General features: G+C 46.0%; 3 protein-coding genes across 3 annotated transcripts in view; all 3 read right to left on the bottom strand.

Annotated features, from left to right (window-relative positions):
- Positions 1 to 1294: 1294 nt before the first annotated feature.
- Positions 1295 to 14058, bottom strand: LOC306981051 (myelin-oligodendrocyte glycoprotein-like; the record flags this gene model as incomplete). The annotated part of the gene is made up of 8 exons (XM_079580599.1): positions 1295 to 1395; positions 1471 to 1587; positions 1654 to 1767; positions 1861 to 1962; positions 4547 to 4591; positions 10409 to 10539; positions 13597 to 13926; positions 13995 to 14058. 8 exons carry the CDS (start codon positions 14056 to 14058, stop codon positions 1315 to 1317), a joined length of 984 nt encoding a protein of 327 aa, XP_079436725.1. The 3' UTR covers positions 1295 to 1314.
- Positions 14059 to 16586: 2528 nt separating this feature from the next.
- LOC306981050 (CD276 antigen homolog) overlaps positions 16587 to 26049 on the bottom strand; it is a gene marked incomplete at both ends in the record, with an annotated part of 31140 nt that continues 21677 nt past the window's right edge. Inside the window, 6 exons of the mRNA XM_079580598.1 lie at positions 16587 to 16614; positions 16740 to 16834; positions 16935 to 17027; positions 17147 to 17203; positions 17689 to 17705; positions 17781 to 17909. Coding sequence (XP_079436724.1) covers positions 16587 to 16614; positions 16740 to 16834; positions 16935 to 17027; positions 17147 to 17203; positions 17689 to 17705; positions 17781 to 17909 — 419 coding nt within the window. The remainder of the gene's footprint in view (positions 16615 to 16739; positions 16835 to 16934; positions 17028 to 17146; positions 17204 to 17688; positions 17706 to 17780; positions 17910 to 26049) is intronic.
- LOC306980656 (butyrophilin-like protein 2) lies at positions 21111 to 24440 on the bottom strand (the record flags this gene model as incomplete). The annotated part of the gene is made up of 4 exons (XM_079580084.1): positions 24363 to 24440; positions 23965 to 24294; positions 23366 to 23683; positions 21111 to 21118 (listed from the first exon to the last, which is right to left on the bottom strand). Exons 1-4 carry the CDS (start codon positions 24424 to 24426, stop codon positions 21111 to 21113), a joined length of 720 nt encoding a protein of 239 aa, XP_079436210.1. The 5' UTR covers positions 24427 to 24440.

The raw sequence follows: 26049 nt of genomic DNA, 5'->3' as shown, positions 1-26049 counted from the left end.
CGTAAATTCTCTAATACTGGCCTGTATTCCATTAGTGGCCGGGTCTCTGACAGGGGCCGGGTTCGCGGCTGGCGGAGGTAAATTAGAGCCGGTCTCTAAAACAGGCCGGGGCTTTTATTAGAAACTATAGCAGTAGAAATATTCCCCATGTTAGGAGTTTGTCTCATACTGGTGTAAATGAAAACTCACGTGCAGGAAGTAAACAAACGGGAACCCGGGCCGAGGGGGACGCTGCGGAGGAGCTGATCCGAGCGTAACTTTGACACAGATTTAGCCACTTTTCAAACCTCCTGTGACAATATTTGGAAACAGGGCAAGAAACAAATGTTGTGTGATCCTCCAGGGTTTTAATAAAGTCTCCATCGCGTCTTCAAAGCACGTCCAGCTGCTCCGTGTGCAGGTCAGTCCCACGCCTCAAAATAACTCCTCCCATCAGCGCGAGCGTCTCGTCTTCTCTCGGGTCAGTCTCATGATCGATCACAAACACAAACGCTCCGTCTAAACTCGCCTTTTACACAAGATAACAACAAATAATCCGGTCCGCGGTAAAAACGAAACAGAAACCTGCAGTGACACTGATGTCAAAGCTCCGCTAACAGCAACGAAACACTTCCTGTTGTCCCGACAAAATAAAAGGCGGTTCCAGCCGCTGGGAGAGGGTTTGAAATGTTAATTAATAAATTAACCTGATATTTTAGGTGCAAATGGACACAAATCTCGTTTTCCTTCGTTTTTCCTGGTCGTCCGTTTTGCTCAAATAGAAATAAAGGCCTGTCTCTAATTGTGGCCTGGTTCCAATAAAGGCCTGGTCCGAGATGCCCTCGAGTAAATAAAGGCCCCGGCCTGTATTAGAGCATTTACGGTAGATGTAAATACAGAAACATGGAGAGGAGCAAAGTGGTTCGACAGCTCATAAATATTAGAAAATGTTGGCTTCCCTGTGATAAATTCACAGATTGTGTCTCGGGAAAACTCTGGTCACCCTAAGAATGGGCAGTGAAGAAACTGCTATTGTGTAATGGACTTTAATTCATAAAAACAAACCTAAACATCTGCCTCAGTTATGTCACAAAAAGTCATCAAAGCAGAAGTTATTAAACTCGTAAAAGCAGAAACTATTCTCAGTCAAACAGACCATTATTCAAGTTAAGGCAACACATTATATTGTTTTTATAGTGCAAATATTTTTGGTAAAGAAAACAAACAAATGAATGGATCTGTTTCTTTCCACAGACGAGATCCGAGAGTTGATCTGGTCTTGAACGTCGTATGTCAGAACTCAGGATTAATAAACAAAGGACAAACCGACGACCTTCAGGACACGACGCAAACGTCTTTTCTCTGGAGCTGCTGTGGCTGAGGAGGGAACATCCTTTTGCAGATTTCATCCACCAACTAACAACGACATAAACTCAGTACAGTTCATTCTGGCTGAGTTTGTGGTGAGTGTAAAGTGAACAGTAAACACACCTGTTCGTCTTTGTTGTGGAGAGAAACCAGAGCCATTTCCCCGGAGTTCCACGGAGGCTGATTCTCCCAGATCTTGTTCAAATCATCCTCTACATTACAGCAGCCTTCAGCCCAGACCTGACGGTAGATCTAAGTTTAATAACTATAATATTTGCAGTCGATACAAAACTAAAAGAGACTTACCGTAACAGTGTCTTGTGTCCGTGGCCGCAGTGTGAGGGGGGATTTAAATTCATAGATCAGAGGTGGATTATTGTCAGTTTCTATCTTGACCGTCCAGTCCTTCAGTTGCTGCTCCTAAAACAGAAAGTGTTCAGAATAAAGCAATTTCCCTTAAACCAAAAAAGTCACTGCGTGGTCAACATGGGTCTGCTTCGTTAACAAACTGGCCTCTGCAGAGTTGATTTTCAGGCTGAAACTGTGGCGGTCAAAACTGTCAATGATCACAGGCTTCCTCTCGGAGAGTTCCTTCTGACGTCTGTTCTCGTGGATCTGAGAAGAAGAAGGAGATGAAGAAGGAAAGAGACACTGAACATTATTCTTCAGCTTGTTCGGTTAAGTCCTTGTCCACACGGAGCTGAGTATCTAACAAAACAAAGATCTCAAAGGAAGATTTCTCAAAATTCTGGGCAAAGTGACGATTTAACCCCTTAACTCCCACCTGAACCGAGCACATTTTCTCCAGTTTGGCTTCACCCCAGTCCAAAAGCTTCTGGAAAAAAGCTGCGAAAATAGCAACAAAATGTGACCAAAAAATGTGACCAAAAAATGACAAAAAATTGACGAAAATTGACAAAAATGTGACAAAAAAAATGACAAAAATTGGATGAAAAAATGACTAAAATGTGACAAAATTAGGAAAAAAAATGACCAAAGTGACAAAAAAATGACAAAAAAATGACAAAAAAATGACCAAAAATGACAAAAAAATGACAAAAAATGACAAAAATGTGACAAAAAATGAAAAAAATGACAAAAATGTGACAAAAAAATGACAAAAAAATGACAAAAAATTACAAAAATGACAAAAAAAATGACCAAAAAAATGACGAAAAAATGACAAAAATGTGACAAAATGTGACTAAAAAGTTACAAAAATGAGTTGAATACCCAACAAAAAAATGTTGGGAAAATAAATCTGATGACGTGAGGAAAAAGGTCCTCTCGGTTCAGGCGAGAGTTAAGAGGTTGATGAAAACACTGGTTGTGCGTTTGTGTTTGGGGATAACTACTCGAGGTTTTAGGTTTCCAGCACACTCTGATGTCACACACACCAGTTTACATCCAGAGGTGCAGCTTTCCATTAGGCAAGGCCCCAGAGGGAGGGATTTAACAGAAACAGCCAAGAGGATAAAGTCACAGTGACAAGGTGGAAAGACAACTGTCCGTCACACATTCCCTGAACCTCGGATCCAGGAGGAACAATGCGGTTTTCGTCCTGGTCGTGGCACACTGGACCAACTCTATACCCTTCATCCAGAGCTCGAGGGTTCGTGGGATTTCGCCCAACCAGTCCACATGTGTTTTGTGGATCTGGAGAAAGCGTTCGACCGCGTCCCTCGTGGTGCCCTGTGGGGGGTGCTCCGGGAGTATGGGGTCCGGGGCCCTCGTGGTGCCCTGTGGGGGGTGCTCCGGGGGTATGGGGTCCGGGGCCCTCGTGGTGCCCTGTGGGGGGTGCTCCGGGAGTATGGGGTCCGGGGCCCTCGTGGTGCCCTGTGGGGGGTGCTCCGGGAGTATGGGGTCCGGGGCCCTCTGCTTAGGGCTGTTCGTTCCCTGTATGAGCAGCAGGAGCTTGGTTCGCATTGCCGGCAGTAAGTCAGACCTGTTCCCGGTGCGTGTTGGTCTCCACAGGGCTGCCCTTTGTCACCGGTTCTGTTCATTACTTTTATGGACAGAATTTCTAGGCGCAGCCAGGGGCCGGAGGGTGTCCGGTTTGGGAGCCTCAGGATCTCATCTCTGCTGTTTGCAGATGATGTTCTGTTGGCTTCATCAAATCAGGACCTTCATCTGTTCCGGATGCCTCCTGGTCGCCTCACGTGGGACCCAGGACACGCTGGAGGAGGTGTGCATGGACCTGGAAGTCTGGGCATCTCTGCTGACACTGCTGCCTCCGTGACCCGGGGCGGGTGAAGGAACTAGAACAAGCTGACTGTTTACAGACTGAAACCTCATGGACGTCTCAAAGCGGTGCCAGTTAAAACGTTTGTCTGCTAATATTAATCTATGGCCTAGATGTGGACCATTTCCAGGAGAAATGCAGATAATGGACAGACATTAATAGATGAACTGAAGAACATTAAGCTAGTCTTCAGTGAAAGATACTGGTAAGTCATATTATCAAGAGCAGGCATGTTATGGACGGGGATTTCAGTCCCGTTGCACTCCCGTTATTTCTGTTCGCAAACTGTGCTTTGTTTTAATCTATGCACAACCGCTCGGCGAGGCCCACTGCGTATTTGGTCCGCTCCTGTTCCGCCGGCTCGTCACTGATTGGAGAACCTCCCACACGGCAGACCAATCAACGGACCAGGCCGTCAACCAGCTGGCCATTCGGGCCACAGCACCTGGAATGCCACTCCCTTTAAATCCACAGACTTTTCCCTTGTTCGAGGCGGCTGGGGAGTTACTTAAGGGAGGACTTAATTTCTGTCACTAAATGGCTAGCCTTACTTTGTTAGTGACTTGTTTGGTTTAATTGAGACGCTTTGTTTGCTATTATATTTTCGTTAGTGCTATTTTTGTTTTACCCGTTGGGCCTCCTTTTGTTCCCTTTTACCTTTTTGTAAGAATAAAATCTGCAGTTTTTGTTATTTCAATCTACTGTGTTCCTTTCTTTGTACCCTAGAGCAAAGAGGGTGTAACAAGGCACAAAAAAAATACAGTTTTGATGCTGTTAGTCCAGTTTTAAAGGAAGTGTAAATGTGCAGATCTTCCAAACGTTATTGTTCAGTTTTCTGGTTCTAGACGACACATATTTGAGTATAGGTATCTAAAAAAGTATCAATCAGGTGCAGTATCCAGCCCCAGTGAAAGAAACACTAAACATTTAAAGATACTGTAAATGTAAGAGACTCACCTCAAGCTCTGTTTTGAGTCTGTCAACTTCTGTCTGCAAATCCCCCTGTGTCAGACAATCAAAAGTCAGACAAGAGTTAGTGATTTCTGTGAGTCAGAACAGACTTTAATAAGTTGTGCATCACGGCATTTCAAAAAGGCAGCGGTAAAAAACTACTCACCAGCTTATGGAAGTTTTGGCGTCTCCTTTTACAAACGAGAAATAACAAAACAATGACGAGTCCGATTAAAGCGACCACAGCGACTGCCAGAGCGATGACGACGGGGAGAACTCGAGCTCTGAATGCATCATCTGAAACCAGAGAGTAAAATGAAACGCTCTGGGCCAGATCTTGTGGTTCATGGCTCAGGCTGTAGAGCAGACGACTGCGCAGATGGGCGGTGCTCCTTGCAATCTTCAGTGTCATACCTGGAGCAAAAAGTGGGCAGGACAGGAGGGGGGACAGACTCGCATTGTGATGTTGTTGTGCCGCCCCCTCCCCATGCTTTCCCCAGACCTGAGGAAGGCAGTGGGTTGCGAGGGGGGGTTCTCCTGTAAACGCGTAACTGATGCAGCGCAATGTTTAATAAAGATTAAAGAAATAAAACTGTCCCTCCGCTGCTGCAGATCCAAGATGAGCGGGCAGGACAGAGAGGCAGCACCCTCACGCTGGACACTGTTCAAATGCGCAAAGTTACGAAATGTAAAGGATTTAATTGATCAAAAACTGTCATATCGGCGGCGGAGGAGTTACAGAGTTATGCAGCAGTTGCAAGAAAACTGTAGCGCCCTGTGAAATGTGCTTCTTTCTTTTGGACTGAGCTGTGGCGACACAAGGAGCATCAGCTCAGGTCTGATCTCCTTAAAACGCAGATCAGACCTGGTGTTGGAGGCATGTGTGTTTATTTATGGAAAACTGTTGTTGTTTTGGTGTTGGGGTGTGTTTGGTGTTGATCTACAGCATCAAAGTAAACCCGTGCGTAACCGACGCTCAAACAGACTTTTCAAGGCGATTTCCCTTTTGTTTTCAATTTGACGTCGATTCTAAGGAAGAGGCCGAGGCAGCGCGATGTAAAGAGGAACATAATGTGAAGGTTGCCACAGAAGAGCGGCTCCAAGTGCTGCTTTTAATGAACCAGCCTCAGTCGCCTCTTTTTCTTAAATAACGCCCTCCCCCTAGCGGCGCAGCCTTTAGAGCAACATGCAAGATCGCGCGTGTACCACGTTGCGTTTAGAGTTGCGCATGGACTGCGCCAGTCAGGAAGATCTCCTGACTGGCGCAGTCCATGCGCACTGTCTCCTTCGGCAAAGACCAGAACACACTCCCCCACATGATGTCGGGGCGCTGGGTTACGTGGGCTACAGGAAGTACCTAAACCTGTAAACTTACCCACGTGTAGCCTCACAGTGGAGTCTATGCCCAGCGCGGGCACGGAGCACCTGTAGGTTCCCTCGTCACTGATGCCCACACTCGTCAGTTTGAGGGAGATGTTTCCGTGTTTGAGCTCCTCCGTGAACAGCGTCGCTCTCCCCTCGAAGGCCGGGTTCTTCAGCCCCGTCAGCTCCTCGTACGATCTCCACACGAACACGAACGTGGGGTCGAGGTCCGGGCGGGTCCACTGCAGACCGGACACGTCTCTGGGGGGGAGAAACAGACACGGCAAAACCACGTCGTCCCCCACGGAGGCCACCACAGCGCGGGGCGACCAGAGGGACTGTCCTGGAAGAAACGTCCAGAAGGTACAGATATTTCAGCATCAAATATATCAAAGTCTCTCTGATGTTTACCTGAACAACGGTGAGTCTGCAGCAGAAAGATCAGAGCACAGAGGACCAGGAGAGGAGCTGCCATCTCTCAGATCTGTGAGGAGAAACATCAGCTCAGAGTGAAGGAACCTGGATCTAATGAACACCCAGGAACATCCATCCATGTTCTTCTGCTTTATCCAGGGCCGAGTTACAGAGACATTGTCCTCATGGCTGGAGCTGGCATTGCTGTAACACCACCCCCTGGTGGCCGGGAGGGGCGACTCCAAAAGACACTTAAAGAGTAACTAAACGGGCGTGGCAGAGCCTTTCCCACCCACAAACAAAAGTCACAAATTGCTGAGAAAGGGGTGGTCTCGGAGGCTTTGGGGGAGACGAGGGGGGGTGAGTGTGTGGGCGGGGTCTGCTCTGCTGACAGTCTCAGACCACGCCCCTCGATCTGACAGGACTGACAGACCGCTGTTACACGACTGTACACAAGGTTGATTTTTTCGTAGGATAGTTGGTGCACTCTCATGACTTGTGATTGCTTGATGTAGCAAAAAATAAAGATGGCCGCCGGACGACGACTCGCTTGCTGTCAGTGACTGCGAACACAGAGAGAGCATCGCACAGTCGCTTTTCTAAGGGATTTATTCCTCTACACCACCTCAGCCGAAGTGTGAGCATCGCAGGGGCGCCATCTACTGGTTTGACTCATGAGCTCAATATGAAACCTCCAGAATCTCAAACTATAAGTTAGCATCGTAGCTAAGGCTACATAGTACTACTCTCCCAAGTGAGCTGAATAAAATACCAGCAGGAATATTTATTACGTTGTTTGTTGAAAATGTACGTGTGTGTGGGCGGGGCCACAGAGGCACAGAGGCAGATCCACGGGCAGAACTGATGACGTTTTCTGGACTAACCCCTGCGGTTTTAGACACAAAAGTAAGATTTTGAACAAGTTTGCACCAAATGTCAACATATTGACTGGGACATGTAGCTAACTCTATTCAACAACCAAAAAAAAGTGGATTTGGTGTTTAGTTACTCTTTAAACAGGATTCCAATGAACACTTTGCACCTCCCAAACACGGCTTAACCTCTTAACTACCACCTGAACCGAGAGCATTTTCTCCAGTTTGGCTTTACCCAAATCTAAAAGTGTCAAAACAGTGAAAGTATCACAAGTGAGTGCAGAAAACTTACCTGTGTGAGTTTGTTGTGGAGTTTTAAAGACGAGCTCTGAAACACCGACTGCAGCTCACGGTTATGAAGTGATACTTTCACTTTCTCCTCTAAGTCTAAATCCTCGTCTGACATTTGATCTGTGAGTAACAGGATAAAAATAAACTGTTGAGCAGCAGAGTCTGAGACAGAGCCAGACCTGGTTCTTTAAAGCTCTACTTACTCACTTACTTACTTAGCCCTGTGCACGTCCATGAAGAATGTTTAGGGCGACCAGACGTCCCAGTTTACCCGGGACGGTCCCAGTTTACCCGGGACGGTCCCAGTTTTGAGGCTTTTGTCCCGTGTTCACCTGCTTTGTCCAGGCTCCAGCCCTGTCCTGCTGTTTGACCGGTGTGTTTCCAAAGCAACAAACGTCACATGTTTCTCCAAAGCTCTGAACTCAAATCGAATGGAAATAAATCAAAGTAAATCTACTGAAATGTCGCCCCCTTGTGTCTCATTTTCCTTTGAAAACAGAAACTCTCCCTCGTTCCTCTGTTTGATGGACTGTTGAGGAATAAAACACACTGATGTTGATGCTGATTTTGGCTTCCATGCGATAAATTCACAAATTGGATCAACCGAAAAATGGAAACCGCTGTTGTGTGATGGACGTTTACTTTAATTCATAAACACAAACGAAAATGGATCAAACACGGATTAAACCAAAATATGAACATAAACACTGAGGCGTCAGAAACAGAAACTCTTCTCAACCAAACAACCATTATTCAAGTTAATGCAACACATTGTTATACAAGTATTTTCAGCAAAGAAAAAACTGAATAGATCAGTTTCTTTCCACAAACGAGATCCGAGAGTTGATCTGGTCTTGAACGTCACATGTCAGAACTCAGGATTAATAAACTCACGACAAAAACAGGAGAAAACAAGGGAACAAACCGACGACCTTCAGGACACGAGGAAATCGTCTTCTGTCTGGAGTTACTGAGGAGGGAACATCCTTTTGCAGATTTCATCCACCAACTAAGAACGACATAAACTCAGTTCATTCTGGCTGAGTTTGTGGTGAGTGTAAAGTGAACAGTAAACACACCTGTTCGTTTTGGTCGTAGAGAGAAACCAGAGCCGTTTCCCCGGTGTTCCACGGAGGCTGATTCTCCCAGATCTTGTTGTTACGATCCTCTACATCACAGCAGCCTTTAGCCCAGACCTGAATGTAAAACGTTAATAATAAGTTTAATAACATGAACCTGGACTGAAAGCTGAACTCTTGTGTATTTGCAGACGATATAAAACAAAAAGTGACTTACTGTTACAGTGTTTCCTGTCCATGGCCGCAGCGTGAGGGCGAATATAAAACTATAGATCAGAGGTGGATCATTGTCCATTTCTATCTTAACCGTCCAGCCCTCCAGTTGCTGTTCCTGAGTTAAGAACAGAAAGTGTTAAAAATAAAGCAAGTTTCCTTAAACCAAAAAAGTCATTGTGTGGTTTGATCAAACAACATCGGTCTGTTTCCTTTAAAAACTGACCAGTCCAGAGGTGTTTTTCAGGCTGAAACTTCGGCCCCAGGAGTCAAAACTGTCAATGACCACAGGTTTCCTCAAAGAGAGTTCCTTCTGACGGCATTTTTCGTGGATCTGAGAAGAAGAAGAGGAAAGAAAGAGACACTGAACATTATTCAGTGTAACAGAGCCCCGCCCTCGTGAAAGAGCCTCTACATAAACCTACATAATGCTACATGTAGTGAGTATTTGTCAACAAAAACTTAAACTTAAACTGCGACATAAGAAAACCTCAAATAAACACTTCAGACGCACCCTGGGTTTTTGGTTTACGCAGCATTCAAAAGAGAGCAATGTCCAAACAAACTTACAGGTTCAAAAAGAGGGTTTATTTTCCAGATTTGGACGGCAAACAGCAAGACTTCATGTAAGGCCGACTTGCTGCCTCTCCGACATGACTGGTAAAAAACCATTAGCCCCCCCAGGTGCGTGTTGGACAATGTGCGCTACTCCCCTATATCCCCGAGGTGCGCAATAAAAGACTAACCAAGTAAAATAAAACAAAAAGTAAGCAAATTAGACTTACCTTAGCATATTGAAAACTACATAACAAAAAAGAAAACATACTGATGTGCAACTAATAAACGAAAAGTGACAAATAGCTCCTACACTACATAATGAACCTCTTAACCCTGAGCACATGTTCTTGAACAAAGGGTCAAAATAGCGACAAAACTCATTATTATGAATTTATTGTAAATGTTTTGTCAATAGTATTTTCCTGTCTCCTGTATCTGTGACCCGCGACCCGCCCGGGAAGCTGAATTTCAGCCCACAACTCAAAAAGACTTGGACACCCCAGGGTTAAAGGTGCTGTAAATATAAGACACTCACCTTTTGGAAAAGCACATTTTCTCTACTCTCTTTTTCAAGTCTGTCAACTTTTGTCTGCAAATCCCCCTGTGTCGGACAATAAAAAGTCAAACAAGAGTTAGTTATTTCTGTGAGTCAGAACAGACTTTTACAAGTTGTGCATCACCACAGCATTTCAAAAAAGCAGCGATGAAACTCTACTCACCAGCTTAGTATTTAAGTTCTTCTCTTGTTCAGCTGCATGGAGTTTTGCTTCTGAAGAAACCTGGAACAGACACTTCTCCATATGTAATAAACACTTATAACATGGCTGAATGTTACACTGTGAGGCTTAGACAGAACGAGTTCCGCTTTATCCGGGCCGGGTCGCGGAGGCAGCGTCTCAGCAGAGAAGACACTCACCTCAAGCTCTGTTCTGAGTCTGTCAACTTCTGTCTGCAAATCCCCCTGAGTCAGACAATCAAAAGTCAGACAAGAGTTAGTGATTTCTGTGAGTCAGAATAGACTTTAATAAGTTGTGCATCACGGCATTTCAAAAAGGCAGCGATGAAAATCTACTCACCAGCTTCCGGAAGTTTTGGCGTCTCCTTTTACAAACGAGAAATAACAAAACAATGACGAGTCCGATTAAAGCGACCACAGCGACTGCCAGAGCGATGACGACGGGAAGAACTCGAGCCCTGAACGCATCATCTGAAACCAGAGAGTCAAATGAAACGCTCTGTCTCCCTCGGCAAAGACCGGAACACACTCCCCCACATGATGATGTCACGAGGTGGTGATGTTGTGGAAGCAAAGCTCGCGGAGGCCGACCGGGACTAAAGCCAGTCCTGGACTCTGACCAGCCCGGCCCAAAGTAGCCGAACCGCAAAATACATATCTTCACAGAATTATACGATAATGTTTACTCTGTAATTGCTTCTGTCTTACTTTCCAGATATTTATTTTTTCTTCTGTCTTACTTGTGGCCCTTTTTAACCTCTTATCACCCGCCAAAACCAAATGCATTCTCTCCTCTAGGCCATTGTCGTCACTTTTTATTTCCCTTATGTGTTTTTGTCACTTTTTTATTACTTTTTTGCTGCTCTTCTGTCACTTTTTTGCTGGATTTCTCTCACTTTTTTGTTGAGTTTTATTTTTTTTTGGCTGGATTTTAACTTTTTTGCTGCATTTTTATCTTTTTTTGCTTCATTTTTATCTTTTTTGCTGGATTTTGATCTTTTTTTTGCTGAATTTTTGTCACTTTTTTGCTGGATTTTTGTCTTTTTTTTGCTGGATTTTTGTCTTTTTTTTGCTGGATTTTTGTCTTTTTTTTGCTGAATTTTTGTCTTTTTTTGCTGAATTTTTGTCTTTTTTGCTGGATTTTTGTCTTTTTTTTGCTGGATTTTTGTCTTTTTTTGCTGATTTTTTGTCTTTTTTTGCTGAATTTTTGTCCTTTTTTTGCTGGATTTTTGTCCTTTTTTTGCTGGATTTTTGTCCTTTTTTTGCTGGATTTTTGTCACTTTTTTTGCTGGATTTTTGTCTTTTTTTGCTGGATTTTTATCTTTTTTTTGCTGGATTTTTGTCTTTTTTTTTGCTGGATTTTTGTCCTTTTTTTGCTGGATTTTTGTCTTTTTTTTTGCTGGATTTTTGTACTTTTTTTTGCTGGATTTTTGTCCTTTTTTTGCTGGATTTTTGTCTTTTTTTTGCTGGATTTTTGTCACTTTTTTTGCTGGATTTTTGTCTTTTTTTGCTGGATTTTTATCTTTTTTTGCTTCATTTTCATCTTTTTTTGTTGGATTTTTGTCACTTTTTTGGTTGAGTTTTTGTCACTTTTTAGCTTTTTTTGTTGCGTTTACATCCTCATTTTTTTTGCTGGATTTTTGTCCTTTTTTTGCTGGATTTTTGTCCTTTTTTTGCTGGATTTTTGTCCTTTTTTTGCTGGATTTTTGTCTTTTTTTTGCTGGATTTTTATCTTTTTTTGCTTCATTTTCATCTTTTTTTGTTGGATTTTTGTCACTTTCTTGGTTGAGTTTTTGTCACTTTTTAGCTTTTTTATTGCGTTTTCATCCTCATTTTCTTCTCGTTTTTTGCCTCTGTCTCGAAGAAGCTTTTAGATTTGGAGAGTTTGGAGAAAACATGTTCAGGTGGGAGCTAAGAGGTTAAACATGATCATGATCCGGCCCCTCACATGTAGAAAGCCCCTCCTGGAACCGCCACCTTAACATGGTGGAGGGGTTTGAATCGAATGGTCCTGGGGGCTCTGTTGTCGGGGGGCCCCTGGTAGGGTCTCCCAGGTCAAACAGGTCCTAAAGGTGACGGGTCAGACAGAGAGCGGGTCAGAAGCCTCTTGTGAGAGACCAACAGGCCCGGTTAGAACCATGAGGCCGTCCGTGGACCCACCACCTGCAGGGGGCGCCATAAGGGGCCGGTGCCGTGTGACGACCTGGCAATGGACAAGTGGAAGAAGATGGATGGAAATAGTAACGTGTCAAACTACTCGTTACTGAAAAAAGTAGATTAACCTCTTACCCCGTCTGAACCAAATGCATTCTGTCCTGTGTAACACCTCATTTGAAAGCTAAGACCCACAAAACTGATCTTTTCCCTTGCGTTGTTGCTGTGTTGTGTCACCTTTTGTATGGTTTTTTTTTTAGTTGAGAGCTTTTTGTAATTTTTTTGTTGAGTTTTTGTCACTTTTTTGTTGAGTTTTTGTCACTTTTTTGTTAAGTTTTTGTCACTTTTTTGTTAAGTTTTTGTCACTTTTTTGTTGAGTTTTTGTTGAGTTTTTGTCACTTTTTTGTTAAGTTTTTGTCACTTTTTTGTTAAGTTTTTGTCACTTTTTTGATAAGTTTTTGTCACTTTTTTGTTGAATTTTTGTCACTTTTTTGTTGAGTTTTTGTCACTTTTTTGTTAAGTTTTTGTCACTTTTTTGTTAAGTTTTTGTCACTTTTTTGTTGAATTTTTGTCACTTTTTTGTTGAATTTTTGTCACTTTTTTGTTAAGTTTTTGTCACTTTTTTGTTGATTTTTGTCACTTTTTTGTTAAGTTTTTGTCACTTTTTTGTTGAGTTTTTGTCACTTTTTTGTTGAGTTTTTGTCACTTTTTTGTTGAATTTTTGTCACTTTTTTGTTGAATTTTTGTCACTTTTTTGTTGAATTTTTGTCACTTTTTTGTTGAATTTTTGTCACTTTTTTGTTGAATTTTTGTCAATTTTTTGTTGAATTTTTGTCACTTTTTTGTTGCGTTTACATCCTTGTTTTGTGGTGTCAGAGGGTCCGTTGGCGCAGACGTGTGTAGTCGCGAAAGCGCTTCTGTCAGTCTCCCCCAGGGGAAACTGAAGCTACAAACGTAGTTTACACCACCGAGTATGGAGTGAATGTACAATTGTCTCATGTAAAGCGCTTTGTGACTATATGTCTGTGAAAGGCGCTGTATAAATAAAGATCTTCTTCTTCTTCTTCATTTTTTGTGGCTGTTTTGGTGCTTTTTTCCCAAGAATCTTTTTGATTAGGGTAAAGCCAAACTGGAGAAAATGGGATCCGTTCAGGTGGGAGTTAAGAGGTTAAAGAAGCACATACTGGAGAATACGGCAAAGGAAACCACTCGAGTGAAAACGCCAACTTGGCCGAGCAGGAGCGGAGCAGGAGGACGTGACGAAGGCGTGACGAGGGGGACCTTAAGGGAACTGAGCCACAACAATAAAGGGCACAGGAAGTCGGGGCGCTGGGTTACGTGGGTTACAGGAAGTACCTAAACCTGTAAACTTACCCACGTGTAGCCTCACAGTGGAGTCTATGCCCAGCGCGGGCACGGAGCACCTGTAGGTTCCCTCGTCACTGATGCCCACACTCGTCAGTTTGAGGGAGATGTTTCCGTGTTTGAGCTCCTCCGTGAACAGCGTCGCTCTCCCCTCGAAGGCCGGGTTCTTCAGCCCCGTCAGCTCCTCGTACGATCTCCACACGAACACGAACGTGGGGTCGAGGTCCGGGCGGGTCCACTGCAGACCGGACACGTCTCTGGGGGGGAGAAACAGACACGGCAAAACCACGTCGTCCCCCACGGAGGCCACCACAGCGCGGGGCGACCAGAGGGACTGCCCTGGAAGAAACGTCCAGAAGGTATAGATATTTCAGCATCAAATATATCAAAGTCTCTCTGATGTTTACCTGAACAATGGTGAGTCTGCAGCAGAAAGATCAGAGCACAGAGGACCAGGAGAGGAGCTGCCATCTCTCAGATCTGTGAGGAGAAACATCAGCTCAGAGTGAAGGAACCTGGATCTAATGAACACCCAGGAACATCCATCCATGTTCTTCTGCTTTATCCAGGGCCGAGTTACAGAGACAGAAGCGTCTCCAGCTCAGAGACACTGTCCTCATGGCTGGAGCTGACATTGCTGTAACACCACCCCCTGGTGGCCGGGAGGGGCGACTCCAAAAGACACTTAAAGAGTAACTAAACGGGCGTGGCAGAGCCTTTCCCCGCCCACAAATAAAAGTCAAAAATTGCTGAGAAAGGGGTGGTCTCGGAGGCTTTGGGGGAGACGGGGGGGTGAGTGTGTGGGCGGGGTCTGCTCTGCTGACAGTCTCAGACCACGCCCCTCGATCTGACAGGACTGACAGACCGCTGTTACACGACTGTACACAAGGTTTATTTTTTCGTAGGATAGTTGGTACATTCTCATGACTTGTGATCGATTGATGTAGCAAAAAAAAAAGATGGCCGCCGGACGACGACTCGCTCGCTGTCAGTGACTGCGAACAGAGAGAGAGCATCGCACAGTCGCTTTTCTAAGGGATTTATTCCTCTACACCACCTCAGCCGAAGTGTGAGCATCGCAGGGGCGCCATCTACTGGTTTGACTCATGAGCTCAATATGAAACCTCCAGAATCTCAAACTATAAGTTAGCATCGTAGCTAAGGCTAAATAATACTACTCTCCCAAGGGAGCTGAATAAAATACCAGTAGAAATATTTATTACATCGTTTGTTGTAAATGTACGTGTGTGTGGGCGGGGCCACAGAGGCATGTGTGGGCGGGGCCACAGAGGCGTGTGTGGGCGGGGCCACAGAGGCGTGTGTGGGCGGGGCCACAGAGGCAGAACCACGAGCAGAACTGATGACGCCGTGGACACACTCTCCTCCAACCGCAAAATATCAAATGCAGTTGCTGCGTGAAACCAGTAGAGGCGCTAACCATGCGGTTTTAGACACTAAAGTAAGATTTTGAACAAGTTTGCACCAAATGTCAACATATAAGATAAGATAAGATAAGATGGTACTTTATTGATCTCACAGATGGAGAAATATAGAATAGAGAATATTGACTGGGACATGTAGCTAACTCTATTCAACAACCATTTAGGCCGTTTATCAGCAAAAAAAAGTGGATTTGGTGTTTAGTTACTCTTTAAACAGGATTCCAATGAACACTTTGCACCTCCCAAACACGGCTTAACCTCTTAACTCCCACCCGAACCGAGAGCATTTTCTCCAGTTTGGCTTTACCCCAGTCCAAAAGCTTCTGGAAAAAAAGTTGTGAAAATAGCAACAGAACTGAGACGAAAACAATGATGAAGATGTGAAGATTTCTCCTGTTTGGCTTTACCGAAATCTAAAAGTGTCAAAACAGTGACAGAAACTCTCACAGAACTGCAGCGTTAACATTAAATCACAAGTGAGTGGAGAAAACTTACCTTTGTGAGTTTGTTGTGGAGTTTTAAAGACGAGCTCTGAAACACCGACTGCAGCTCACGGTTATGAAGTGATACTTTCACTTTCTCCTCTGAGTCTAAATCCTCGTCTGACATTTGAGCTGTGAGTAACAGGATAAAAATAAACTGTTGAGCAGCAGAGTCTGAGACAGAGAGAGACCTGGTTTGAGGCGTTTCTTTAAAGCTCTACTTACTCACTCACTTACTTAGCCCTGTGCACGTCCATGAAGAATGTTTACCCGCGACAGTCCCAGTTTACCCGGGATGTTTCTCCAAAGCTCTGAACTCAAATCGAATGGTGATAAATCAAAGTAAATCTACTGAAATGTCGCCCCCTTGTGTCTCATGTTCCTTTGAAAACAGAAACTCTCCCTCGTTTCTCTGTTTGATGGACTGTTGAGAAATAAAACACACTGACGTTGATGCTGATTTTGGCTTCCATGCGATAAATTCACAAATTGGATCAACCGAAAAATGGACATTGAAGAAACCGCTGTCGTGTGATGGACGTTTACTTTAATTCATAAACACAAACCGAAAATGGATCAAACACGGATTAAACCAAAACATTAACATAAACACTGAGGCGTCAGAAACAGAAACTCTTCTCAACCAAACAACCATTATTCAAGTTAATGCAACACATTATTATACAAGTATTTACAGCAAAGGAAAAAATGAATAGATCAGTTTCTTTCCACAAACGAGATCCGAGAGTTGATCTGGTCTTGAACGTCAAATGTCAGAGCTCAGGATTAATAAACTCACGACAAAAACAGGAGAAAACAAGGAACAAACCGACGACCTTCAGGACACGAGGAAAACGTCTTCTGTCTGGAGTTACTGAGGAGGGAACATCCTTTTGCAGATTAAATCCACCAACTAAGAAGGACATAAAATCAGTTCATTCTGGCTGAGTTTGTGGTGAGTGTAAAGTGAACAGTAAAAACACCTGTTCGTCTTTGTCGTAGAGACAAACCAGAGCCGTTTCCCCGGTGTTCCACGGTGGCTGATTCTCCCAGATCTTGTTGTTATGATCTTCCTCTACATCACCGCAGCCTTCAGCCCAGACCTGAATGTAATACGTTAATAATAAGTTTAATAACATGAACATGAACCTGGACTGAAAGCTGAACTCTTGTGTATTTGCAGACGATATAAAACTAACAGTGACTTACTTTTACAGTGTTTCCTGACCATGGTCGCAGCTTGAGTTTGTCCTTGTATTCATAGATCAGAGGTGGATCATTGTCCATTTCTATCTTAACCGTCCAGTCCTCCATTTGCTGGTCCTGACAGAAAGTGTTAAAAATAAAGTAAGTTTCCTTAAACCAAAAAAGTCATTGTGTGGTTTGATCAAACAACATCGGTCTGTTTCCTTTAAAAACTGACCTGTCCAGAGGTGTTTTTCAGGCTGAAACTTCGGCCCCAGGGGTCAAAACTGTCAATGATCACAGGTTCCTTCTGACGGCGTTTTTTGTGGATCTGAGAAGAAGAAGAGAAAGAAAGAGACACTGAACATTATTCAGTGTAACGGTGCCCCGCCCTCAGGAAAGAACCGCTACAAACAGTATTTCAAGGTGCTGTAAATATAAGATACTCACCTTTAGTAAAAGCACATGCTCTTTTGTGAGTCTGTCAACTTCTGTCTGCAAATCCCCCTGTGTTCAGACAATCAAAAGTCAAACAAGAGTTAGTGATTTCTGTGAGTCAGGGTGGGCACCACAGCATTTTAATAAGGCAGGTCTCACCAGCTTAGTGTTTAAGTTCTCAATCATCTCTTTTTCAGCTGCATGGAGTTTTGCTTCCTGGAACAGACACTTCTCCATATTTAATAAAACACTCATAACATGGTTAAATGTTACACTGTGAGGCTTAGAAAAAGTCAACCAAGAGTTAGTTCTTTCTGCAGTGAGTCAGGGTGTGCACCACAGCATTTCAAAAGGCAGGTCTCACCGGCTTAGTGTTTAAGTTCTCAATCATCTCTTTTTCAGCTGTGGGGTTTTGTGCTTCTGAAGAATCCTGGAACAGACACTTCTCCATATTTAATAAAACACGTAAAACATATGATTGAATGTTTCACAGTGAGGCTTAGACAGAACGAATCATGAACTATAAAAAATATGGAAACATGTGTGTCTCTAACCTCTCCTTCAGGCTTCTCTGCAAAACAATACGAGGTCAAATTAAAACTCAAATCAATTGTCCTTCATATCTCTGAACATAATGTGAACTTACGGGAGTTTTGGCGTCTCCTTTTACAAACGAAAAATAATAAAACAATGACGAGTCCGACTGAAGCGACAACAGCGACTGCCAGAGCGATGACGACGGGAAGAATCCAAACTCGAGCTCTGAACGCATCATCTGAAACCAGAAAGCACAATATATATGTTAAATATCTTTGAAAGGGAACTTGTTCTAACTTTACAGCATGTTTTTATGTTTGCATTGACCCTCAGCAAAGATCAGAACACACTCCCCCACACGATGATGTCATTAGGTGGTGCTTTTGTAAATCCATATACATATATATATATATATATATACTAGCTGAGTCGCTAGTCGCTAGTCTCCACATTTGATATTCAGAGATTATGAGTTATTACAAAGAAATGTCCAGTATAGTCCCTATAACCCATATCACTCATTACAGCTGTAGACCTGCACTAAGTAGCCCAGTGGTTCCCAACCCATTCCAAAAACTCTGGCCACTACAAATGTGTAAAATAATGAATGCTAAAAATAATTTCAAACAAACAGCAATTGGAGTGTTTGATGCACCCGTGCTCCTGTCTTATGAACTACAACGACAATATGTTCGCTAAACTCAGGGAATAGAATTCAAGAGACAGTGGAATAATTATGGATAAATATTAGGGGTTCAGCTCTAACGGTTTGGTTCACGGTGCAGGACCCGTGGTTTGGTGCATCACGGTGCAAGTGCAATCTAAAAAGTAATACGTTGTTTTTTTATTAGACAGTATTTATATCCTTAGAATACAATTGGCAATGCTGTCCAAGGCGCTTCATAAAGTGTAAAGAAAAAATAGAAAAGAAATAGTACAGCAGCAAAGTTAAAAACAAAACAAAAAAGCAACAGTGCAGGCCATGCGCTCGTTAAGGTAGTTTCATTTTCGCTTTCCGCACACGGAGGCTGAAGCTCTCGGAGCAGCGCGTTTCATTTGAAGCTAGTGTTTCTGCGTGTACTTTTTTTCGGAGACAAAGCTTTGGAGACAGAATATGGCCAGGATTGGATATTACGCATTTGTCTGCGCAGCACTGGATCCATAATGAACCACAGCCTCGGTCACTGCAGGAGAATATATATATATACACTGCTCACAAAAACTTAGGGCACACTCAAAAAACACATCCTTGATGTCAATCAATTAGATTTTTCTGATGAAAATCTTTATTCATGGTGTAGGGCAATGTGTTGAGAACAACATAACATAAGAATGATAAATGGAAATCAAATTCTCAGCCCCTGGAGGTCTGGATCCAAAATTATAGTCAAAATCAAAGTGACAAATCAGGTCACTGGTTGATCCAGATTATGTAGAAATGCCTCCAAACGAGTCTGTATCATCCTCAGTAGTGTGTGTGGCCTCCACGTGCCTGAATGCACTCCCTACAACGCCTGGGCATGCTCCTGATGAGACCACGGATGTCCTCCTGAGGGATCTCCTCCCAGACCTGGATTAGAGCATCAGTCAGCTCCTGGACAGTCTGTGGTGCGACGTGGCGTTGATGGATGGACCAAGACATGATGTCCCAGATGTATCTATTGGATCTAAGTCTGGGGAACGGGCAGGCCAGTCCATAACATCAATACCTTCATCATGCAGGACCTGCTGACACACTCTTGCCACATGTGGCCTGGCATTATCAGGCATCAGAAGGAACCCAGGGCTCACAGCACCAGCATATGGTCTTACAATAGGTCTGAGGATCTCATCCCGGTCCCCAATGCCAGTCAGGGAACCTCTGGCTCGCACATGGAGGGCTGTGCGGCCCTCCAATGAAATGCCTCCCCAGACCATCACTGACCCACCACCAAACCGGTCATGCTGGATGATGTTGCAGCAGCAGAACGTTCTCCAGGGCGTCTCCAGACTCTGTCACGTCTGTCACATGTGCTCAGGGTGAACCTGCTCTCATCCGTGAAGAGCACAGGGCACCATTGGCCAATCTGCCAATCGCTGTGTTCTCGGGCAAATGCCCATCGGGCTGCACGGTGTTGGGCAGTAAGTACCGGCCCAACGCCCTCATACACCCCTCACACCGCCCTCATACCCCCCTCATACCCCCCTCATACCCCCCTCATACCACCCTCATACCCCCCTCATACCCCCCTCATACCACCCTCATACCCCCCTCATACCCCCCTCATACCCCCCTCATACCCCCCTCATACCACCCTCTTACCCCCCTCATACCCCCCTCATACCACCCTCATACCCCACTCATAGCCCCCTCATACCCCCCTCATACCACCCTCATACCCCCCTCATACCCCCCTCATACCACCCTCATACCGCCCTCATACCCCCCTCATACCCCCCTCATACCACCCTCATACCCCCCCCATACCCCCCTCATACCCCCCTCATACCCCCCTCATACCCCCCTCATACCACCCTCATACCACCCTCATACCCCCCCCATACCCCCCTCATACCACCCTCATACCCCCCTCATACCCCCTCATACCCCCTCATACCCCCCTCATACCCCCCTCATACCCCCCTCATACCCCCCTCATGGAGTCGGTTTCTGACCGTTTGAGGACCAACATGCACATTTGTGGCCCTCTGGAGGTCATTTTGTAGGGCTTGGGCAGTGCTTCTCCTGTTTCTCCGGCACAAATGAGCAGATAGCGGTCCTGCTGCTGGGTTGTTGACCTCGGTCGGCCCCCCCAGGTCTCCTGGTGTACTGTCCTGTCTCCTGGTATCTCCTCCATGCTCTGGACACTGCGCTGGGAGACACTGCAAACCTTCTTGCCACAGCACGAATGGACGTGCCATTTTGGATGAGCATCACTCCCTGAGCAGCTTCTGTGGGTTGTAGATGCTCCTCATGATGCCTCTAGTGGTGAGAACACTGGACAAATGCAAAAGTGTTCCAAAAATACGGTACAAAGGATGAAGACAGGGAAATGGTCTGTGGTCACACCTGCAAAACCATTCCTCTTTTGGAGAGATCTTGCTAATTGCCTCTCATTTCCACCTGTGTCTGTTTAATTTCCACAACACCAAGTGAAACTGATTCACAATAAGCGTGGCTTCATAACTGGACAGTCTGATATCCCAGAAATTTGACTGACTTGGAGTTACATTGTGTTTTTTGAGTGTGCCCTAAGTTTTTGTGAGCAGTGTATATATATATATATATATATATATATATATATATATATATATATATATATATATATATATATATATATATATATGTATATATGTGGACGCACACATTTACTGAGCTGGCTCCATGTTTATAAACAAAGTTTCTGAAATTATAAGCATTTTGTCTTTGTGTGGTTAAAGCCTTAATGTTAAAGCCACTTCAGTGTCCTGTAGAGGGCCTCACCTGTCAGTCTCACAGTGTCCTGTAGAGGCGCTCTCACCTGTCAGCCTCACAGTGTCCTGTAGAGGGCGCTCTCACCTGTCAGTCTCACAGTGTCCTGTAGAGGCGCTCTCACCTGTCAGTCTCACAGTGTCCTGTAGAGGCGCTCTCACCTGTCAGTCTCACAGTGTCCTGTAGAGGACGCTCTCACCTGTCAGCCTCACAGTGTCCTGTAGAGGCGCTCTCACCTGTCAGCCTCACAGTGTCCTGTAGGGGGCGCTCTCACCTGTCAGCCTCACAGTGTCCTGTAGAGGCGCTCTCACCTGTCAGTCTCACAGTGTCCTGTAGAGACGCTCTCACCTGTCAGTCTCACAGTGTCCTGTAGAGGCGCTCTCACCTGTCAGCCTCACAGTGTCCTGTAGAGGACGCTCTCACCTGTCAGTCTCACAGTGTCCTGTAGAGGCGCTCTCACCTGTCAGTCTCACAGTGTCCTGTAGAGGCGCTCTCACCTGTCAGTCTCACAGTGTCCTGTAGAGGACGCTCTCACCTGTCAGTCTCACAGTGTCCTGTAGAGGCGCTCTCACCTGTCAGCCTCACAGTGTCCTGTAGAGGCGCTCTCACCTGTCAGCATCACAGTGTCCTGTAGAGGCGCTCTCACCTGTCAGCCTCACAGTGTCCTGTAGAGGGCGCTCTCACCTGTCAGTCTCACAGTGTCCTGTAGAGAAGCTCTCACCTGTCAGTCTCACAGTGTCCTGTAGAGACGCTCTCACCTGTCAGTCTCACAGTGTCCTGTAGAGACGCTCTCACCTGTCAGTCTCACAGTGTCCTGTAGAGGACGCTCTCACCTGTCAGTCTCACAGTGTCCTGTAGAGGCGCTCTCACCTGTCAGTCTCACAGTGTCCTGTAGAGGACGCTCTCACCTGTCAGTCTCACAGTGTCCTGTAGAGGCGCTCTCACCTGTCAGCATCACAGTGTCCTGTAGAGGCGCTCTCACCTGTCAGCCTCACAGTGTCCTGTAGAGGGCGCTCTCACCTGTCAGCCTCACAGTGTCCTGTAGAGGACGCTCTCACCTGTCAGCCTCACAGTGTCCTGTAGAGGCGCTCTCACCTGTCAGCCTCACAGTGTCCTGTAGAGGACGCTCTCACCTGTCAGCCTCACAGTGTCCTGTAGAGGCGCTCTCACCTGTCAGTCTCACAGTGTCCTGTAGAGGGCGCTCTCACCTGTCAGCCTCACAGTGTCCTGTAGAGGCGCTCTCACCTGTCAGTCTCACAGTGTCCTGTACAGGCGCTCTCACCTGTCAGCCTCACAGTGTCCTGTAGAGGCGCTCTCACCTGTCAGCCTCACAGTGTCCTGTAGAGACGCTCTCACCTGTCAGCCTCACAGTGTCCTGTAGAGGGCGCTCTCACCTGTCAGTCTCACAGTGTCCTGTAGAGGACGCTCTCACCTGTCAGCCTCACAGTGTCCTGTAGAGGCGCTCTCACCTGTCAGTCTCACAGTGTCCTGTAGAGGACGCTCTCACCTGTCAGCCTCACAGTGTCCTGTAGGGGGCGCTCTCACCTGTCAGTCTCACAGTGTCCTGTAGAGACGCTCTCACCTGTCAGCCTCACAGTGTCCTGTAGGGGGCGCTCTCACCTGTCAGTCTCACAGTGTCCTGTAGAGGCGCTCTCACCTGTCAGTCTCACAGTGTCCTGTAGAGGCGCTCTCACCTGTCAGTCTCACAGTGTCCTGTAGAGGCGCTCTCACCTGTCAGTCTCACAGTGTCCTGTAGGGGGCGCTCTCACCTGTCAGTCTCACAGTGTCCTGTAGAGGCGCTCTCACCTGTCAGTCTCACAGTGTCCTGTAGAGACGCTCTCACCTGTCAGTGTCCTGTAGAGGCGCTCTCACCTGTCAGTCTCACAGTGTCCTGTAGAGGCGCTCTCACCTGTCAGCCTCACAGTGTCCTGTAGAGGCGCTCTCACCTGTCAGTCTCACAGTGTCCTGTAGAGGCGCTCTCACCTGTCAGTCTCACAGTGTCCTGTAGAGGCGCTCTCACCTGTCAGTCTCACAGTGTCCTGTAGAGGACGCTCTCACCTGTCAGTCTCACAGTGTCTTGTAGAGACGCTCTCACCTGTCAGTCTCACAGTGTCCTGTAGAGGCGCTCTCACCTGTCAGCCTCACAGTGTCCTGTAGAGGCGCTCTCACCTGTCAGCCTCACAGTGTCCTGTAGAGGCGCTCTCACCTGTCAGCCTCACAGTGTCCTGTAGAGGCGCTCTCACCTGTCAGCCTCACAGTGTCCTGAGTGGAGGTGTTGGTGGAGCTCTGGGTCACTCTGCAGGTGAAGGAGCCGCTGTGTTTCACAGTCAGTTTGCTGCTGACGTCATGGAGGCCCCCGGGCCCGGGCTGAGGGGGGTCAGAGAGGGGCCCCTCGTCAGCAGAGAGGGGCCCCTCGTCAGCAGAGAGGGCCCTTCCTTCAGAGTCCAGCCACTGCAGCTCAGGCGGTGGATACCAGCCCTCAGACTGACACCGCAGCTCCACCGCAGAGCTCCACACGTGCACCGCCTCCACAGACACCAGCGCCGAGGAGCCCGGGGCCACTGCAGGAGACACAACAGTCACTTCATTACTCAAACAGAAGCAAAAGTCCAATTTTATTTCACTATAGCTGATTTTGGGACAAACATGTGGCCACCTTTTACCATTTTCTTTGGAGCTTTTATAAAAATTGAGCAAAGTATTAAGTTCTCAGCACAAAGAAGAGGAAGTGACGAGGAGCAGAGGGATCTTTAGGGAACTGGGCCCACAACAATAAAGGGCACAGGAAGTCGGGGCGCTGGGTTACGTGGGTTCCAGGAAGTACCTAAACCTGTAAACTTACCCACGTGTAGCCTCACAGTGGAGTCTATGCCCAGCGCGGGCACGGAGCACCTGTAGGTTCCCTCGTCACTGATGCCCACACTCGTCAGTTTGAGGGAGATGTTTCCGTGTTTGAGCTCCTCCGTGAACAGCGTCGCTCTCCCCTCGAAGGCCGGGTTCTTCAGCCCCGTCAGCTCCTCGTACGATCTCCACACGAACACGAACGTGGGGTCGAGGTCCGGGCGGGTCCACTGCAGACCGGACACGTCTCTGGGGGGGAGAAACAGACACGGCAAAACCACGTCGTCCCCCACGGAGGCCACCACAGCGCGGGGCGACCAGAGGGACTGTCCTGGAAGAAACGTCCAGAAGGTACAGATATATCAGCATCAAATATATCAAAGTCTCTCTGATGTTTACCTGAACAATGGTGAGTCTGCAGCAGAAAGATCAGAGCACAGAGGACCAGGAGAGGAGCTGCCATCTCTCAGATCTGTGAGGAGAAACATCAGCTCAGAGTGAAGGAACCTGGATCTAATGAACACCCAGGAACATCCATCCATGTTCTCCTGCTTTATCCAGGGCCGAGTTACAGAGACAGAAGCATCTCCAGCTCAGAGACATTGTCCTCATGGCTGGAGCTGGCATTGCTGTAACACCACCCCCTGGTGGCCGGGAGGGGCGACTCCAAAAGACACTTAAAGAGTAACTAAACGGGCGTGGCAGAGCCTTTCCCCGCCCACAAACAAAAGTCACAAATTGCTGAGAAAGGGGTGGTCTCGGAGGCTTTGGGGGAGACGAGGGGGGGTGAGTGTGTGGGCGGGGTCTGCTCTGTTGACAGTCTCAGACCACGCCCCTCGATCTGACAGGACTGACAGACGGCTGTTACACGACTGTACACAAGGTTGATTTTTTCGTAGGATAGTTGGTGCACTCTCATGACTTGTGATTGCTTGATGTAGCAAAAAAAAAAGATGGCCGCCGGACGACGACTCGCTCGCTGTCAGTGACTGTGAACACAAAGAGAGCATCGCACAGTCGCTTTTCTAAGGGATTTATTCCTCTACACCACCTCAGCCGAAGTGTGAGCATCGCAGGGGCGCCATCTACTGGTTTGACTCATGAGCTCAATATGAAACCTCCAGAATCTCAAACTATAAGTTAGCATCGTAGCTAAGGCTAAATAGTACTATTCTCCCAAGTGAGCTGAATAAAATACCAGTAGAAATATTTATTACATCGTTTGTTGTAAATGTACGTGTGTGTGGGCGGGGCCACAGAGGCATGTGTGGGCGGGGCCACAGAGGCGTGTGTGGGCGGGGCCACAGAGGCACAGAGGCAGAACCACGGGCAGAACTGATGACGTTTTCTGGACGCCGTGGACACACTCTCCTCCAACCACAAAATATCAAATGTAGTTGCTGCGTGAAACCAGTAGAGGCGCTAACCCTGCGCTTTTAGACACAAAAGTAAGATTTTGAACAAGTTTGCACCAAATGTCAACATATTGCCTGGGACATGTAGCTAACTCTATTCAGCAACCATTTAGACCGTTTATCAGCAAAAAAAAGTTACTCTTTAAACAGGGTTCCAATGAACACTTTGCACCTCCCAAACACGGCTTAACCTCTTAACTCCCACCTGAACCGAGAGCATTTTCTCCTGTTTGGCTTTACCCCAGTCCAAAAGCTTCTGGAAAAAAAGTTGTGAAAATAGCAACAAAACTGAGACGAAAACAATGATGAAGATGTGAAAATTTCTCCTGTTTGGCTTTACCGAAATCTAAAAGTGTCAAAACAGTGCCAGAAACTCTCACAGAACTGCAGCGTTAACATTAAATCACAAGTGAGTGCAGAAAACTTACCTTTGTGAGTTTGTTGTGGAGTTTTAAAGACGAGCTCTGAAACACCGACTGCAGCTCACGGTTATGAAGTGATACTTTCACTTTCTCCTCTAAGTCTAAATCCTCGTCTGACATTTGATCTGTGAGTAACAGGATAAAAATAAACTGTTGAGCAGCAGAGTCTGAGACAGAGTCAGACCTGGTTCTTTAAAGCTCTACTTACTCACTTACTTACTTAGCCCTGTGCACGTCCATGAAGAATGT

This window comes from Gobius niger (assembly GCF_951799975.1).
Source record: "Gobius niger genome assembly, chromosome: 21".
NCBI lineage: Eukaryota > Metazoa > Chordata > Actinopteri > Gobiiformes > Gobiidae > Gobius > Gobius niger.
This window is presented reverse-complemented; position numbering and strand designations above follow the sequence as displayed.